This window comes from Parambassis ranga, chromosome 5, assembly GCF_900634625.1.
Source record: "Parambassis ranga chromosome 5, fParRan2.1, whole genome shotgun sequence".
In the NCBI taxonomy this organism is placed as follows: domain Eukaryota; kingdom Metazoa; phylum Chordata; class Actinopteri; family Ambassidae; genus Parambassis; species Parambassis ranga.
In genome coordinates this window covers 11,265,625-11,283,986 of record NC_041026.1, presented here as the reverse complement: position 1 = coordinate 11,283,986, position 18,362 = coordinate 11,265,625, and the positions used below count along the sequence as shown (strand labels likewise).

Sequence of the window (18,362 nt, the reverse complement as noted above, 5' to 3'; positions counted from 1 at the left end):
AATACCTAACTACAGCTTCAGGAGACCTAGATTACTGACATAAAGCATTTTTTGGTTTCTTTCCAATTTATCTTCCTTGACAGCACCATTGATTACATCTCTCTCTCTCGTACCCTCCCTCCTCACTCCCTCTCACTTTCTTTCTCTCTCTTTCTCAAGAGAAGTAAACAGGAATGAGATACTGTATATTTTGCAAAATCCTGTCAGAGATGTCGCTTAAAGCCCTCTTGTTCAGCCTTCAAAGTAATTATCACTCTACGTCTCATTCAACTCAAGTGTCCCGAAGTTGACTTTGTCTGCCCTCCAGGATCTTGACAAACCGATCACAATGTTGATTGTCTGCGTGATTACAGGAATACATGAATAGCAATGAACTCCTTCTCACAGCCAGGGGTACAATTTTTGGCGAGGAACATGGGTGATCATACAAATTCTAATTCCCACTCGCAACTCTTCTTTGTGACATTTCCAAGAGCATCTCAGATATTGTGCTCCGTGTAGTGCTGTTAACAGGAAGTGCATAAGGAAGGAAATTTCTCTGAAATTGTTGCCCTCTAATTTTTTCTTTTTCTTCTCATGTCCACTAGGGGGCCCCCGGATATCAGCAGCCTGGTTCCTGTTGGCCCCAAATACACCATGAAGTGGAGCGCCCCCTTACAGCAGGTGCAAGTTGTAGAGGTTGGGCAAGAAGGCTCTCAAGGCAAAGACACTTTGTTCCAACAGAGTGGGGCGAAGAGAACAGGTGGCATCTGTGCTTCAGGTAAAAACAAAAACAACTTGTCTGGTCTCATTTTTTCACATATCTGTCATCCTCTTGTTAATCTCATCACTTGGGCTGACTGTTAGTTTCAGCCCCTTCCTCTGACTCAGCAACGGTAATCTGTTTCTGTCCTCAAGTATCGCACAGAGGGGAGGAGAGATGTATCCATGCTGCTTGTCACTCTGATTGAGGATGTGTTTGTGAGGAGGATGACGATGATGGTCACTTGTTCCCATCTGCCTGGGTGTTTTATCTTGCCGAGAGATGTGGGGGTAGTAGAGCCCCCTGCCGCATCATCCTCACAGTCTCATTTCACTCTCTGATAGACCACAAACACATCTCGAGTGGAGTCATCAATCTGCAGAGATTATCCCCCCCCTTTCCAGGCCCAATTAGAGAGCCAGTAGCGGTAGATAGGAATCTGTGGTTGAAACACTAGTTCTTTCACCACAGCTCACAAAACTCTGGTGTATACAGAGCTTGACGAGATCCCTGATAAATGTGCCATGGGAAAAGGAAGATACAAAGCCTTATCAGGATGTAATGCTACACACTTCTTAAAGTTGTAGCTCCATGACTTAAATATTAATGGTGCCTTCTTCAGAGGTCCCTGACTGTGTCATGCTCAGCAAGCAGCTACTGTTTTGAGCTGGTTTCAATTCTCACCGGATTTACTTCTTGCCGTTGTTCAGGAACTGCATACTTGTATACTTACAAGTTTGCTGCAAGGTTTTGGGATCATTTAAGGTTAGCTCTCAGAGCAGTTGCCTCTCTTCTTTACCTGTGTATAACTCTGCGAAATGTTATGCTCCACAGAGGCACCGGATATATATTCTGACATTCTCTCTTCCTTTTTTCCCCCTCGCCATTGGACACGGTGTGGTCACCTCAATCGTTTCTATTCAGAAACCTCCCTGAACATCAGTGGGGCCGTTCCCCATATTTTCATTCAGGCAGTCCCATCTATTTATAGTCCCCTGTGATGTCATTCAGTGGGGTGTCAAGTCTAAATCCTGCTCTCCCTCAGCATGGTTCAAAATGGAGTCATTTTTCATCTCCCGCAGACCCTGGTACGCTCCTTTTTGAAGAAAGATGGCCTTTAGGGAAATGCATGCTTGTCTTTTTACTCTAGCTTTTGCCTATGCCTGTATCTCTATTGGGCTTTTCTCCTTGTCTGTTCCTAGCAATGCGCAGTAGACCCCCTAATGTTAAGGCTCTCTCCTGGAAGTCAGTTGTGCCAGTTGTTTACTTTTTTGCCGATTATCCCTCCTTTATTATTCCTTCCCTTCTGATCTGCTCTCAGAAATGCAGTTATTTAGTCATAGGTTTACCCCAGGGCATGGTCTGGAGGATTAGACAAGGGTTTTGAGGTTTTGATGCAGGTGTCAAAGCTGCATTGTCTTTAAAGCCGCTAGCTAACATCACTGACACAGCTGCTGAGTGCTTGGACCAACCCCTCCAGGCTCAGGACTTCCACACCAGTGAGTTATGTGCCTGGCGGCCAGTGTGGATAGCCATGTCTGAGTGTATAAACCATATCCTGCCTCACCAACTGGATTACGCTGGATTACAACTCAGCACATTCACCTCTCGGGCTGTTGCCAACAGCAGGCCCGAGAGGACTCAACGAACCTGTACAGGGGTCCAGGCAATCCCTTCAGAGAGCGCAGGAAAAACAGTGTTCATGCACCTCGCAGCGCACACCTTTGTATTCAGATGTCTCACCTATTGATTTCCCTGCACAGATGACAGATGTCACTGTCTGCCTATGTCAAAGATCCCATTAAACCCCAAAAGCTCTTTAGATGAACAATGCGAGCCCACCCTCTGTCTCTCTCCTCTTATGGCATTACTCTCACTCCATTTATGCATGTGAATAGACAAAAAAGCTGCAGGTCCCCTCAGAGGAGCATGCCTTACTAAACCTGCCTACCAGCTCTGCTACTTTATTATGTGGTAGCAGTGACAGTGCGGGACAGCTCCAGAGCAAAATCTACCTGCAGAATTTAATTAGGCAGTTCTCATAGAGGCTGCTGCTGGGTAGATGTGGGCCAGGGGAGTTAGGGCCGAGGATGGCAGACAGGAGGAGGCACAGCTATCGATTCTTGGCAGTAGGCGAGAGAGAGAGAGAGAGAGACTTTGAAGGCAGCGGACCTCAAATCGATGCTGAATTTTGCGTCTAATGAGACACCTGCATTCCTTTTGGCCAGCAAAAGGGCATCATAGCTCCAAATAACAGTTTCTCCATCTAATTTTTTGAACTCATAAATTCACTTTCTGTAGTTCAACAAATAATGAAGATCGATCCATCCACACATGGAACCTCTTTTATTAGTGCCACTGGAGTTTCAGCTAATGCAACTTTTCTTTCCACACTTCCACAGACAGTGTCATTGTTTTCTTTCAGCTTGTTCAATACTTTAACCTTGAGCTTTATATGTAGTATTTTGCTAAACGTATAGCAGGCTAGCTGAGCAAATGACAAAAAATGAATTGATGAATTGAATTTTTAAATGTAAAAAAAAACATGCAATTAAAAGCATAAGAAGAACTATTCCTGTGTTCCTACCTTTTAGGTAAAGCTATCCTGGGCCCCCCACGGCTTTACCAGGAGCTGCAGGAACTGCAACATGACCTTTCTGTGGTGGAAGAGGTCACTCTCCTTGTGGGCACACTGCAGGGGACATACCAGGTACATGTCACATTCACATATCACATTATACTTTTATGCTGTTGCAGCAGTGTCTTGCAGTGTCACAGAACCTAAACAAAAGCAACAGAATTAGCCGAAAGTCAAGAAGTCCAGGAAAAAGTCCAGCTGCCCATAACAAAGAAGTCAATTTATGTTTATCACTTCACCACACTAATTAGTTCTCCCAGTCTGACCTTGAAACACGCCATTCTCTCTGTCATAGCTGGTGTCAGCATCACCAATTATTTATAGTCAAGTTATCTAAAGATTTTAAATGAAAATGTGTTAAATTTGGAATGTATTCTGTAAACCAAAGCTTACCCTACAATACCCTCTAAGCCCTGAGAACACACAGAAGAATCAGAGAGGTAGCTGAGACAACACTCGGGTATGCACAGTTAAATTAAAAAGCTGAATGCTGTACAAACTAAAATATTAGGTTTTCATATTACAAAGACAACCGTTTGTTGAAGTCTCTATATTGCATGAAATTACAAAAAGCTTCAAGATGTTTAAAATGTGATCAAAGAGCTGCTTCACATGCTTCTGGACTCATCAGTTTCTAAAAGCACCAGGGCTCCCATTTATCTACTCATCAGTAGCACCATAATGGTGGGAACGAGATGTTCCCTCTCATGTGCTAGATAGAAGTGTCAGATTTGAAATGTTACAGAAGAAAGTGTCATTGTCCCTCCTGTAGCTTTCAAATCAGGACATTTCCCAGTAGTGTGTCACTATCACATTAACAACAGCACGCTACACAGTAACACTTGCAGGGAGGTATACTCCAGCAATCACCAAAGAGCCTCTCAGGCTAATGGTGGCACCTTTGCCTCCCTGCACTTAATGAGCACAATGTCCTCAGGAGGAGTAATATTGGCCTGGCACTAAATGACTGATATTCACTTTCCACTCAGTTCTAATATTGTCCTCCACACAAATAGACAAAATATCTCTGCACAGCTCATTGACTTCAGAAAATTGATTTGATTCGTTTTGACTTGAGGGTCTCGGCTTTACTGTAAAATGAATACTGGTGCTAAACTGAAGTGAGTGTTACAATTTTGAGGATGAAAATGCCTCTGCAGTACATTATTGGATGGAGAACACAGCTTCTGTGAATGAATGTGTGGGTGCTTCTCAGTCTGCGGGTGAGATTATCATGTACATCTGTAGTGCACACCTCTGTGTGCACATTATGTGCTGGATGACCTGCTGCAGCTGAGAAACAAGTCTCAACTGTGCCTGTATGCTTTTTCCATCAAAGAACCTGAACACCACTGTGGCCCAGGACTGGTGTCTGGCTCTGCAGAGGCTTATTCGCATCAAAGAAGAACAGATCCAGAGCGCTAACAAATGTCGCTTACGCCTGCAGGTACCTGGCAGACCAGACAAGTGAGTACTGTTTCACAGACAGATGTGACTCTGAAGTTAAATGCACTGTATCAACATTCACAGGTTTTCCTCCGTGGTTAATTGATTAAATATTTCAACAGAAAATGTTTTTAATGATGAAATTGCTACACAAAACACAGACAGAATTCAGCAATCAATCAACAAACCTAAAGATAACACAATGTTGTGGCTCATTTTGAGTGCAGAGGTGTCTTCACAGTCAAAAAGTTCAGTAAAAGATCTCATGCCCTAACCCTCACCCTAAACCAAAAGTCAAAGAGAAGAGCAAGCAATGTCCACATTTAGAAAATAGGCAAGCTCAAAGTAAAAAACGAAAACAGGCAGGATGGATCCACAAAAGTACAAATCTAGCAGAGAGTAGTGAGCAATCATAGTCTATATATACACAGATTAGTTCGTAACTAATCAGACCCAAGAAATTGCAGGAAGCTAAACAAAGGGAGGCAGAAGCTAACAACAGGTCAAGAAAGCAGACCAATTTCTCTTTATTTTTCATCAAGCACCACTGTGTTGTTGTCAGATGTATGGTCTAATTTAGCAGTCTGTAATGCAGCTAGCAGTAGCATAATAGATTATTCAGGAAGGTTGCTGCTTTTGTCATTTCAGCGAACAACAGCAGTTTTGTTTTAAAACTACACTACACTGTTGTTTTATGTACTACACAAAGTGCAAAATCTGCTAAAGTATCCAAACCAGAGACAAGCTTTTTAATGTACCCACATCCACTGATTATAGTAATCATGAATCATCAGTACTCCACTGCATACCCCTGACCCTGTGCGACATGTTTTATTTTATATTTTGTTTTTAATGGCAGTTTACTTCCTTCAGATACTAGACAAGATCAGTGGGAAGAAAAATAGATAAAAACACAGGACATCTTGGTAACATATATGCACTTAGATCACTGGGCCAGCCCTGACCTTGTGCAAATTAGAGGCGAGAACAGTTTGTTCTGTCGTGACTGGGTAATTACCTGACTCAAATCATTAATTTCCTTTTCTGTTGAGATGAAATAATGAATTGTCTGAACAAAATGTTCCATTTTGGAGTATTTAACTAAGTGCATTTGCTGCAGCCTTTACCTAACATTTAAAGGTATGTAAGTGTGTGTGTGCATATGTGAAAAAATGACCCTAGCATTGTTTTAGCTGCAGTTTTAGTTAGCATATGCTATACTTACTAAACATATGCTTAATGTAAGCAGAAGTGTCACAAACTGCAGTTCTCCCTGCAGCTTCTGTGGGCTCAGTCAATCCCTATAGGCTCCCAGTGTCTAAGTTTACAGCAGAAATAAACATGTTTACAGCCTGCTACAAAAAAAGATTTAGTCTCTATTGATAGGGGGAGGGGAGGAGGGGGGTAGAGACGAATTTTGCATGAGATTTGCACTTTGAGTGAAAGGCGGGCACTGAGTCACAGCAATAGCTGCCTGCTTTCACAACTGCCACTCACGCTCCACTTCTTTGCCTGTATTGAGATTTTTTAGATGGACTACAAAGTGATGGTCAGAAGCCCCCATTGTGAGCGGGTTGTGAGAGTGGCTCCACAGAAACCTATGGCTGACATCGCGAATGCTTTGTCCATAGTTATTACAGTCTATGAATTCTATACATAGGAGGCAATCATGCCCTACTTGAAGTGGTAGTCTTAACATGTGCAGTGTTAGTGTGTGGAGCTGAATAGCTGAAAAGCAGGGATAGCAATAAGAGAATGTATGAGTAGCTTAGAGTACTGCACATGAACAGAGAATAGCAAATAATGGCATATCATAATGGATCCCATTTTGTGGCTTCTTGTGGGGATAGGATAAGACAGAGTCCAGGGAGGACAAAAAAAAAAGAGAAAGATTGCGACAGAGAAGCCAGAGTCCTGCTGAGACAGACTAAAAGAGAGAACGAGAGGAAGAAAGAAGGAGCGAGAGTGATGAGCGACCTCCCCCATGAAAGACTTGGCTTGGTGCCGGCAGGGCAGCGGCAGTCAGAGGAGTGGGCCTAATGCTTCAGAGCCAGGGAGAATCTGACTGTGCCAAGCCAAGCTAAAGTGACAGCTTGAGCAGCAGAGCTGTGCAGATCAGTTCTCCCACATCTCCCAGCTTCCTCATCGGCTGTCACACCAGGCCTGCAGGGCCAATCTGCTTACTCAGATGTTTGGTGGAGCCAGATGTCATGCTTACAAGAGAGTCCCCGAATTCCCCTTCAAGGGGTACCCTATTTGCTGAGTTCCTGTGATAATGTCATTAGCAACTACACTGACAAGGAGATTTCCCTCCCCTACATATGTCCGATGTCCGAACTGAAGATTTGTATTTAAAATTTAAACAACAGAGTAAAACCTGTGAGGTAAGTGATAGTGGAAAAAAATGCCTCAGAGTTTTTGCAGAGATGTAAAAAAAACAAAAAACAAAACAATGTCAGCTGAAAGAGAAAAATCTCCGGCAGAGGAAAGAAGCCAATTCTAGAGTTGTGTGATAGCAATCTAATTGAGGCTGGGCTTCAGTGTTGGGTGGCTGGACTGGCAGTGAGCCTCGGGGCCGGGGGTGACAGGTGGCACAGCGGGTGCCCAAACCATTCTGACACTACCCAGGGTGCAGTAGTGGCAGATTGTAGAGGAGAGCAGTGGGCACTGTTTTCGTCTCTCACAAACACAAACACAGCACACAATCGTATACACACACACACACATACGTATGTGGAGTTTCCCTTATCCTTCACGGATTTGTTGATAATCTGATTTACAATCTACAGTGCACAACAGTGCTTCCAAAATCTGTGTGTGCACATTTCATGTATTCACGCATGCTTCTAGCTGCAACTGCATCTCAGAGACACACACACACACTCACATAACCCCCCCACACACACACAAAAAGGGGAACAAACGCGCACACACACACACTTGCATGCAGAGTTGAGCCTTTGCTCTGTTGGTGAGAGAGTGGAACCTCAGCAGGGACCCCCTGTACTGAGTTGGTCCCCTCCTGTCTGGCCGCAAGCGACTCTCTGCAGTCAGGCAGCACATCACAGCCTCCACACTGCAAACAGACGGGTACGTGGAGAGAATCCTGACTGCTGCCTCAAAGGCACCAGCCTACGTGTGACAGCAGTTCATTAACATCCTCTTTTACTGCGACTGCAGGAGCAACCACAGGCACACATACATGGGTCAGGCTGGCAAGCCATAGATACGGAGTTTAAATTTCATTTTTTTCACCAAATGTGTTTGTTAGGTCATCCATCAGCACAACATGCATGAAAGAAGAGCGTGAGCCTCTTTTTGTTATGGAATCTTTCATGTGCAGACTACCTGCATGATGGCAGGTGTCAGAATTTCCTCTCACAGATGACTGTATTTCAGGTTCCAATTCTAGTTCATTCTGACAGGCAGTCTTGTCCAAATAGACAAGCTCCCAGAGAGCCTCTTCAGGGTCCTTGTGACCTTAACTTAGCGTCTGGACAGCAGAGAGGGTTTATTGTGTCATGTGCCTGAAGGGCTGTTGATGGTGGAATAGCATGATCCCACTTAAAGAGCAGAAAAAGATAATTCCTTTGTTTCATCCAGTGGGTCCTTGAGAAGAAAGTAGTTTTACTGAAGTTTGTTTAATGTTTTTTTGTCCTCGTCTACGTTCTGATGTGTTGAACTCCACTGGGGGTAAAGAGAATTTAGTTGAGGCTCTCATAGCACTGACTGAAGATTTGTGTGTGTAGCTGTTAAAGGGAATACTAACTGCTTATATCTGTATATTTCTGTCTTAGCACAGAATCGACTACCACTGACAAGCAAATCTACTGCACTTAAACTAACTCAGTTGGACACAGACAAGGGCAGTGAACTAAGTAAGTAAATGGATGACTCTTAATTAAGCAGAGTGGGGCTGAGGAGAACGGAGCTCATGATTCCGCGATTCAGGATCGGTAACAACAGGATATATTTATTGAGGTTGGCAGGTGAGGCAAATCATCAGAGTGATGAGTAAACGCACGCTGTTGGCCATCAGTCCCTGCCAGCGGGAGTCCTGGCCGCCGGTGTGAGTGCTGAGAAGTGCCAGATTCAGCACCACAGACAGCAGGAGGCACTTGTCCCCCAAAGTGCACTTCTGAAGATAGCGGTGTGTTGCTCTAACACCTGTATATAGTGTATGATGGTGAGTGAAAAGCAATCCTCCTCTGCACCTGCTATTTTCAACCTTATTTATCCAGGAACAGAATTCATTTTTTTTCTTCTGTTCTTCACATTCCAACATGTCACCACGTTCACACCTGGAGGTGAGCAAGAATAACCTCAGATGTCTACTTTTACCCAGCGATCAGGTGTAATGGGGCTAGAGCAGAGGGGGGCCCTACAGTATATTTTATTTGGCCAGCTTTAGTGGAAATAACCGCCTGCGTAGTCAAAACAAGTTGAAGAGATGTGCTCCTTAGTACTAAGGAGGTATTTTATCTCTCCACTGAGTGCTGTTTAGGATAAGATAATCCTTCATTAGTCCCCCACAGGGGAAATTTCACCAGAACTAAAACTAAACAGACTCACATAATTTCAAATTATTTTGTTTTTTAACAAATTGCACAAATAAAATAAAAACAAATAACAGAATAACATAAATATTACATTGTTATTCTCATAAACTTCATACAGTGGTAAGACTTTCATCTATCTTTCCTTTCTGGTGACATCATTAGGTAACTTTTAATTATACGCTGTAATATAACAGGTCAGTTTGTTTGTATGTTTTCCTCCAACAACTCTTAAATGTTTATTTAAATTTGAGCTTTTAGCCAAGAAACTCAATCCTATAGGAACAGAAGGTCAGCACGCCCTTTAACCACTTTCACTGTAAACACAGCTGGAAGCACTTAAAGTGAATTTAAATGTAACTTTGTCATGAACATGTAATTCTCCAGCTAAGTGCAGACCTGTGTCATATATGGTGACAACCAGACATTTAGTTGTGATCAACAGTATCAAAGGTCGGACCTGACGGGGTGTACACGTCTTGCGTCATGGAGTGAAATAATGTGTTAAAGGGCTATTAGTGTGTCAGTCTGTGGCAGCACATTGTTGGCTGAGCCATTTAGTGTTGGAATCTGGATCAAGAGCAATAAAGTCACAGGGAGAGAGTTCTCGGGGACGGATGGTTTTAATATGCTTTCATATTGAAGGGTAGTTTCTGGGCTAAGACGTTGCTTACAGTCAGACGACATGTCTCCAGTAACAGATTTAAATCAAAACAGCGGCTTTGTTTAAGCTATTTTCTTGACAAATCTACAGTGCTTGAAAAATCTTCCTCGCCGACAGGCTATGACAGCGTGTTCCGCCTCCTTTACTCTCCACATGGACCGTTAACCTGCATGCAACCACAGCCAGCTCAAACGTCTTAGGGCAATTCTGGACCTAAGTCCTTCATATCCCTTACCTCCAGGTTTTGCAGTTTATAGGAATGAGCATCACCTACAGCTGAACACTGTTTTCTATGCCAGGTCACCTTTACAAATCACATTTGTCTAAGCCTGTTTGAGTCAACTGTTGTTGTATATTCCTGTCGGGTCCTTCCAGAAGTAAATCAACAACCTTTTAAAGGGACGCTGAACAGCCTCCTTTAACTCATCTCACTATTTGCAGAGCAAACTTTCTCTCTGACTGCCTTCTCTGGAGGGTGGAGGTGAACTGAAGGATGGGTGCATGACAGGCTGCCACTCAGCACTCACTCCTACATCTGTCCTGTCCTTGTGCATTAGTGTCACACGTGTGCTTCGGCACTGACCTGCTCCCATAAATCCACCGGGCTCCTCACCTCGCTCCCTCACACCCGGCTCTGCCCTCGCTCTCTCTCTCTCTCCTCTCCCTGCCCGTTCGTTTTTTTTTTTTTGACTTGCCTTACCTCTCAGCTCTACTCATCTCCCCTCTGCCAGCATGCCTGAGCCTAGTTTTCCATTCTGGCAGTGCACCACACCTGCACTGCGGCTGTCAATCAGTGGGCAGGAGGGGAGGAATGGAGACTGCGCTCAGTTTAGCATGTTTGATGCCGTGTGGGCATGAAGTGTTACCTAAGGAATCCAGCCAAGTGAGTAGTTGTATTCTCGTCACACCCTGTCTCCCCTTCTGTCTTCGGCAAATTGCCTCTGCTATATTTAAGCAGCGAATGGTATGAATTACACCTTTTTTCCAAGTTCCACTTTTTCAACATGTCAAGGAAGTTTGAGATCTTACTTTATTCTGCCCGTCGAAAATCTTTTGCTTTTTTTCACCGTAAGTGTGTGTGTGTGTGTGTGTGTGTGTGTCTCTCGGCCATTTTCATCCTTCCTCTCTGAAATGAAAATGAATTTGCAGCGGGCAGTGGCAGGTATGACAGAAGCAGAATTTCCGACTGAGCACTGTTCTCCACTCAATTACCTTCTAATGATGTCTGAGTGTGAAATTGCTTTCCTTATATGTGCCTGAGAACCCCCCCCCCTTCTTCCCCTGCCACTTCCACCCCTCTTTCACACCACCCTGTTGCACTTTTCTTTCTTTCATCGCCTCAGAATCACGGAGCAGTTGTACAGGTGACTGAGGCAGGGCCATTATTTTGGAAAGCTGCTTAGTGCTTTAAAAAGACGTCTCATCCTTGGCCAGACAGCTTGCTTGTAGTTCCAATAAAGCCTGATCAATCCAGACAACACAGGGCCCCTGTCAGTGGTTAGACATTGTGGCTGAGTCATTGCTAACACTGGGCCCAGTCTGCCAGTCTCACTACAGAGTGCTTAGCAGTAAGAAATGATTTTTATTTCAGAAATGGCGTGTGGTTTTAAGCTAGCAGAAAAACGACTAAAATAGATACTTAATGAAACTCAGGGTTTAGTGTAGGTGGTATCTGTAACACTAGTTATTCCCATCTGTAGCACACTCTGGAGCCTGACACATACTAGATGTGTGGGGCTATGTGTAGGACATGTTTTAATCTCATGAACCACAAACAGGCTTGGCATATTTTGCTCATATCATATTTTGCTCATTCTAATTTGTGGGCTCATTTTCAGTACAGTATAAAAAACAGTCTTTGTATTTTGATAATTTGATTGGATTTGATTTGATTCATGGTCAGTAGATCATGTGGGAGTTATCATCAAGCCTGTTCCAGCCATGGCTTTAGCCACAAAAACTACTTTTAGAGATTCTGGGAAACACAAGCTGGGAAACCTGTGCTCAAAAACCAAAGGATCCTGTTGGGAATAAACAGAACTATTAGGTCCCGGCAGAGCTCGGCCTCTTAGGGTCTTGTGTTTGAATTTTGTCTATTCTGGATTGCACTTGGAGTCAATGAAGAGATGCTGAAAAGAGAGAAACATGAGCTCTCCAGCTGATTCCTGTCAGTATGCTGACTGCCTCATTTTAGATCAGCTGCAGACTTCTCAGAGTTGTTTGGACATCCTGATAATAATGAATTACAGTAGTTCAGCCTAGAAGTGACAGAAGCACGGATTCGTTTTTCAGCATCACCCTGAGACCGGATGGTCTTGATCTTAGCAATTTTGAGTGTTGGGTTGAATTTGTTTTGAATATGAATAATAAAACTTTGGCTATGTTTTGTGATGAAACCACATGTCTAACACTTTATGAGTTATTTTGGTTCAATCCCTGAATTCTGTGGTGTGTTATTTCTGAAAAACAGACTGCTGCTGTTTATAAGACAGGCAGTAACAGACAGGTTCGGTGGGTTATTTGGTTCCATTTTACCGGTTGGTCTCCGAGTATTATTCTGTAACCATTTTAGTTTCATAGCAAACTGTCATTCTTCTGCATTGCTGCACCCTTCTTCCCTGCCTGAAATAATAATACAGCATCTTGTATGACCAGATGACATCTAAAGGTGTAGCTGGTACAGAGGATACAACATCACTGATGCATAAATCAGCTGCTTAATCTTTTATTGGTCCTTCTGTCAATACTTGAAAATCTTTACAAAGTAAACATAAAAAAATCATTGGTTCATGATTTGCTGCTACAAATCTGAGCTTACAACACGTTGTGTCACACACTTGACATTTTTTTAGTCAGGGCAGACACTAACGAAAAGATACACAGGTGCTTAAGATCAGGGAGCCATGAAGGATCGGGCTATAAAAGCACTGAGTGACATTTATTTGTTTAACTCCCATTGTCTTGTGCTTTGCTGCCCAGGACAGGTTGATACATTTTGTGGCTCTTTCATCTCATGAAGAGAAATTGACCTGAAGGGATAAAGGAGACACAACACCTGCTCGCTTAGTGTAGGGCTAAATGAGATCGTTAACTGACGGCTAATTCTGGAAGGTCAGCTGTCTTTAGAGTGAACAGTCAGTGAAAGTAAAGCCATGTATGTCTAGAGTCGATGGAAATATGCTCTTACTCACACCTGTATATAACTGACAGCATATTTACCTTTTTCAAAAATTACCTGAATTACCATACAGGAGGCAAAATGTAAATTCCTCTATAAAGATATATAGTTTGAACATGTTAAAGGGCCATAAGCAAAGAGCATTAACATGATTTAGGATGGCAGCAACAATTTATTTTTCAACTCTGTTACATTATGGAAATGCATAGGTATATATTAGCCGGTGTAGAGCATGAGGCACAACATCTCTCCAGGTGAATGAGTGTTTTTATTCATTCATCTTTTGTGCACCTTCATTAATCTGAAATTAATCAGTTTATTTAACAATGTAGATTTTTTTTTGTTCTGGTATGAAAGATGGGGAGTGCTTTGTCCCAGCTCTTGATCAAAAAAAGGCACTCCCCACACTGCACTGGAGTTTGGTTTCTATGACAACGAAATTGTGAAATATAACACTCACCAGAAACGTTCAGTATCCAGCTAATCTGCTCCCACAAATTGACTTTTCTGTCTGTTGATATTCAGCCCCCCCCCCCTCCAAAAAAAAGCAATATTAACCACTTATTAACATTCAGAAGTTTACTGTTTGGCCATTGGAGTTTTCCACTGTTTGTGGAGTCTGCTGAGTTCCCTTTAAAAAAAGAATTCAGCTTGGGTTGTGTTAGATCACGGAGGATCTATCCGTCACTGCTTCTGTCTCTACCAAGAAAGAGGCTTAACAACAGGCTTTTTGCTGCCATGACAAAATAATTCTTCAACCAGCCAGCAAGCCATTCAGTCAGCCAGTCGATCGACCAGTTAATTTCATTTAAATTAAATTATATGCACACAGCCCTTGTTTTCCAGAATAATGTATTTGGTAAACTAACAAAAAGTCATACTTTGAACATTGCCCGCCGACTCCTTGGTTAGTTTAGATGGAATTCATGGCTTTTATACTGGGTTCTAGTCTCAAGGCAAAATGTCTTCATGGAAATGTATGGCAGCATAATCTATAATTATGTTTCTATAATTAAGTTTAGATGATATAGGTGTCAAAAGCTTTGATTTTGTTGCTATCAGGGTTTTCTGTGCTGTTTTTCTACTTTGTCAGAGCTTGGTTTGTCGCTTACTGATGAACAGAGTGTGTACAGGTTGTTCCAGCAAAGCCTTCACATTAGCAGCATTTTGAGTGTCTGAGCTTCACTTTTACACGATTTACTGTGACCAGGCTGTGTGATCATCACAACCTGTCCTGAATGTTGAGGTGCAGGGCTGAGAACATAAAGCCTCAGCTTACAGGGCTGAACCACAGTAGAGCTATGAGCAGACAAGCAGCTGTTCCGACATAAAAAAAAATCTTGCTGTATTAAAGTTTAAGTCCCATGAAATGGAAAAAAAAAATCTTTTTCTTGTTTGTTTCTCTGCCTGTACTGTTGTGCTTTCTGTTTTTATATAGCACATCTAAGGTATATATGTAATATGCACTTTAGCTTGTATTTGTGAACTTCTCCTTTAAAAAGCATGTGATCTGTTTGCCATTTCAGGCTAATTGAGATCATAACAACTTATATTGATTACATGTGGCATGTAGAGTTTTGGTATCTTCTGCTTACAAAGCCTGCAGTTTATTTTTTTTCAGTTTCCACAATAAAATTCTTCAGTTGTGTTTTTTAATTTTTTATTGCTACTGTCTGACATGATCAAATAAGTTTCTACACTGTTGTTTTGTGAAGAAATGTTAAAAATGTAAGTACTGATACATCTGTTGTTCGCACAAAATGGAGCCTGAGCTTTGTTTTTTCCTGTCTTGGCTCTTCTAGGTCAGGGCGACCTGTCAGTTTCATGGTGGTCTTCAACACTCCTAACCCCCTCAGTAAGATCTCCTGGGTCAACCGTCTGCACTTGGCCAAGATTGCATTACGTAAGCACACACACACACACACACAGGAAGGATTACTATGTCATTTCTTTTTAAACAGGATGATGTAATACAATGAAATGAAAAATAACAATGTTTTAAGTCAGAGGCACAGACACGTCATCGGTGTTTGCTTCTCATTCTATTGGCTAAGTGCACAACTGGTGTTCACCAGACTCTTTAAGTGGGTCATGTGAAGTTTATAACCAGGGAAAAGAAGCACAGTTTAAACAGTGTCACGTTTGTAAATGCAGTTCAAAGATTTCACTTATCATGAATACAAACATCATTCAGCAAAGATTCCTTCCCGAGAGGTAATCATGAAGGGCACATTCTGTTATTCAAAGCTTCGGTTGTAGAATACCTGTAAGCTGTTTTGCTACTGTTTGCTCTTCCTCATTATCAGTGGTCATCATCTAGCACTGTAAGGAAAAAAAGAAATGGTCAGGCCCTGCCCAGCAGGGAGCAGCACAGTTCCTTTTTTACGTGTCCAACCTCTTTCCTCTAACCCGCTGCCTTGCTCTGCCCAGACTTTTGCCTATTATGCAGTCTGACCATGCTGTAGTACAGGAGGTCCCTCTCTCATTGGTTCATCAATGTGTTCTGTCATCCAATGGTAAAAGCAGAGATGAGACTATATCGAGGACATTAATCTGCTTATTTGGCCATGATGGCACGCATATTCAACCCACTCACAACCTCTGCTCCCCTCCGACCCTCTCCCACTCTCTATGTCGCCTTGAGCACTTTCTCTTGTCACACACTTTAGTTGGGGTTTGTAGTGCTTGCAGGAAGTCTCTCAATGCGCCGCGTGTGCAGCTTCAATTGTGTAGCTGCAGCGTCTTTCAACCCAGAGGTCATTGCAGTGAACGTTAGCACCAAAACATTTAAGGTTTCAGAAAAAGTCATTGCAGTTATGAAAGAAAACATTAGAATGTTTCACTTCAATGATTGGCCACTGTTTTTTTTCTGTGGTTTAATACTAAAGCAAACACTGAAACGATCAATGGCTGAGGTTGGGTGAAGGTTAAGAGCAGTGCCTCGCATCCTCTGTCCTTTACAAAACTTTTGCTGAGAGTTTGCTTCCACAGATCCTTTATCCCTGCATATTTCAATAAAAAAACAACAACACACCACATTGGATTCTTCACCTGCTCTGCTGGCCTGCCTTTCACAGTAGGGGTATAGAGGTGCATGAAGCATGCAGTGCAGCTGTAGACCCTCCAGAAGAGCTTGCTGTATATGGTTTGTGTCAGAATGACATCAAAGACATCAGGCTGAGAGCAGAGGATGTTGTGGCTGCAGTGAAGCGCAGCATCCCCAGCCTTTCCTTGTTGCTCACACCTTTATCAGCAACACAGCAGGCGTACTGATGAGGACAGCAGCACAGTTATAGCGTCTCCTCCCCCGTGGCTGCTGTGTGGACATGGGTGATATTCAAAGCCAAATCATGCAAATCATCCCTAGCTGTCATTCTGATGAGGAACCCCCATGTTGCCATTTTTTGTTTATTTTTATAGACCACGAGTATCAAGTATGAATTAAAAAGGATGAAATGAACAAAAGATTGAAAGTATGGTATCCTAATTTATTCTGCATATCGACATTTTGGAAATAATTGCTGGAAAATTAACTTGGAAAGGAGACACTGAATAGAAGTTTATTGAATATTTTTGCTTTTTGGATTCTACACATATTCTCATTTCTACCTTATTTGTTGGCTGCACCTGCTCTGTTGCTCTTAGTTTTTTATGCTGCAGCTTGAAATTGTAGTACAGAAGTTGTGTGGAAATTCCAGCCATCACTTTTTGTGTCTCTCATCCTTTTTTGTCTCCTTTTTTTCTCCTCTGTGTCGCCTTAAGCTCTCTCGTCACACACACTGTTGTCTGTGTATGCAGCATGTCTGTCAACACGGCTGTTATGCAGCTTCAGTTGCATTTGTGAAGTCATCGTGCTTTTTTCATGTAATGTATCTTTAAATGATTTATCAGATAGCTGGTGTTATAAAAAGTGGCAACCATCCCACAAAACTAGGCCCTTCTATATATGGTAAAATAAATCGCGTGTAAATGATAGAGTGCAGTGGTCCCTCAGGAAGTACGTTCTAAAAATAACCCGCAATAAGCAAAATTTGTATAATTATTAGTGATGTTTTAAGGCTGTAAAACCCCTCACTACACATTTTATACACTTTTCTCAGACAGGCATTAACATTTTCACACTTCTCTCTCTTGTTTAAACACTCTCAAAGTTCAAACCTTTGTAGAAAAATAAGTCCAGTATTATAACATCTCTTCAGACTCACACTGCTAGCAATCGAAAATGTATGTAAATTTGGCAAGCTGAGCGCATTCTGTACTGTACAGGAGACATGGCACGAAGGAGATTGATTGACAGTGGTCTACAGCCAATCAGGATGCAGAATACAATGCACTGTAAAAAAAAAAAGTATGCAAAAAAGTCAGCGAAAGGTGAACCATGTTTTAGCGAGGGACCACTGTATATAAATTCTTATTTGCTGCTTTGAAACAATAGGATGCAGTGCACAATAAGCTGCATTATGTAGCAGCAGAACTGAATTCTTATGCAATTTATTTTGCAACGTTAGCCAAAGCTTAAACAAATTCCAGCAATTTAGCAACATTTGACAATAGAGAAACTGCATGAGTTTGTGCATATCCTGGTGCACTCAACAATAACTCATCCAGCATTTTAGATTACAGTCACAGCTTTAACTATCACCACTTTGTTGTCTTTGTTTCTCATGCTATCCTACTGTCCTGTTGCCTTAAACCACAGTATAACACCCACATTGCCCCCTCTGGGTGTTAAGGTAAACTTCAAAGCTTAATTTTTTTGTGACTTAGGAAAGTTCCTCATCCTCATACAAGGATGTAAGCTTTTAGGCCTTCAGCCAACACCACAAGAGCAACAGTAATGTAAGCCACAAGTTAACTCACCAACATGAAAAGCAATGAGGAGAACAAGCTCTGAGCTACAAGAAAAAGTCATAAAATTGAAGAGTAAGGGCAACAAATAAAATAAAACCCAGGAAATAAGTACAGAAGATGTTTTATGGCAAGTAAAGTAAAAAGAGGGGAGAGGATCCTTCAAGAAATTAGATTTCTATTTTTATGTATCAAGGCTCGGATTTGGGCAGAGGAGGCTGCAGAGAGAGAGAAAAAAGTTCATTTTTCACCTGAATTCACTCATTTCTGCTGCCAATGACTGACAGCAT

At 42.3% G+C, this 18,362-nt stretch overlaps 1 protein-coding gene across 2 annotated transcripts in view; it reads left to right on the top strand.

Annotated features, from left to right (window-relative positions):
- arhgef10la (Rho guanine nucleotide exchange factor (GEF) 10-like a) overlaps nt 1–18,362 on the top strand; it is a 117,545-nt gene that overhangs the window by 36,468 nt on the left and 62,715 nt on the right. For both annotated transcript variants that reach the window (XM_028405651.1, XM_028405649.1), the window contains 4 exons: nt 588–760; nt 3,337–3,452; nt 4,720–4,847; nt 15,027–15,127. In XM_028405651.1, the coding sequence (XP_028261452.1) occupies nt 588–760; nt 3,337–3,452; nt 4,720–4,847; nt 15,027–15,127 (518 nt within the window). The remainder of the gene's footprint in view (nt 1–587; nt 761–3,336; nt 3,453–4,719; nt 4,848–15,026; nt 15,128–18,362) is intronic.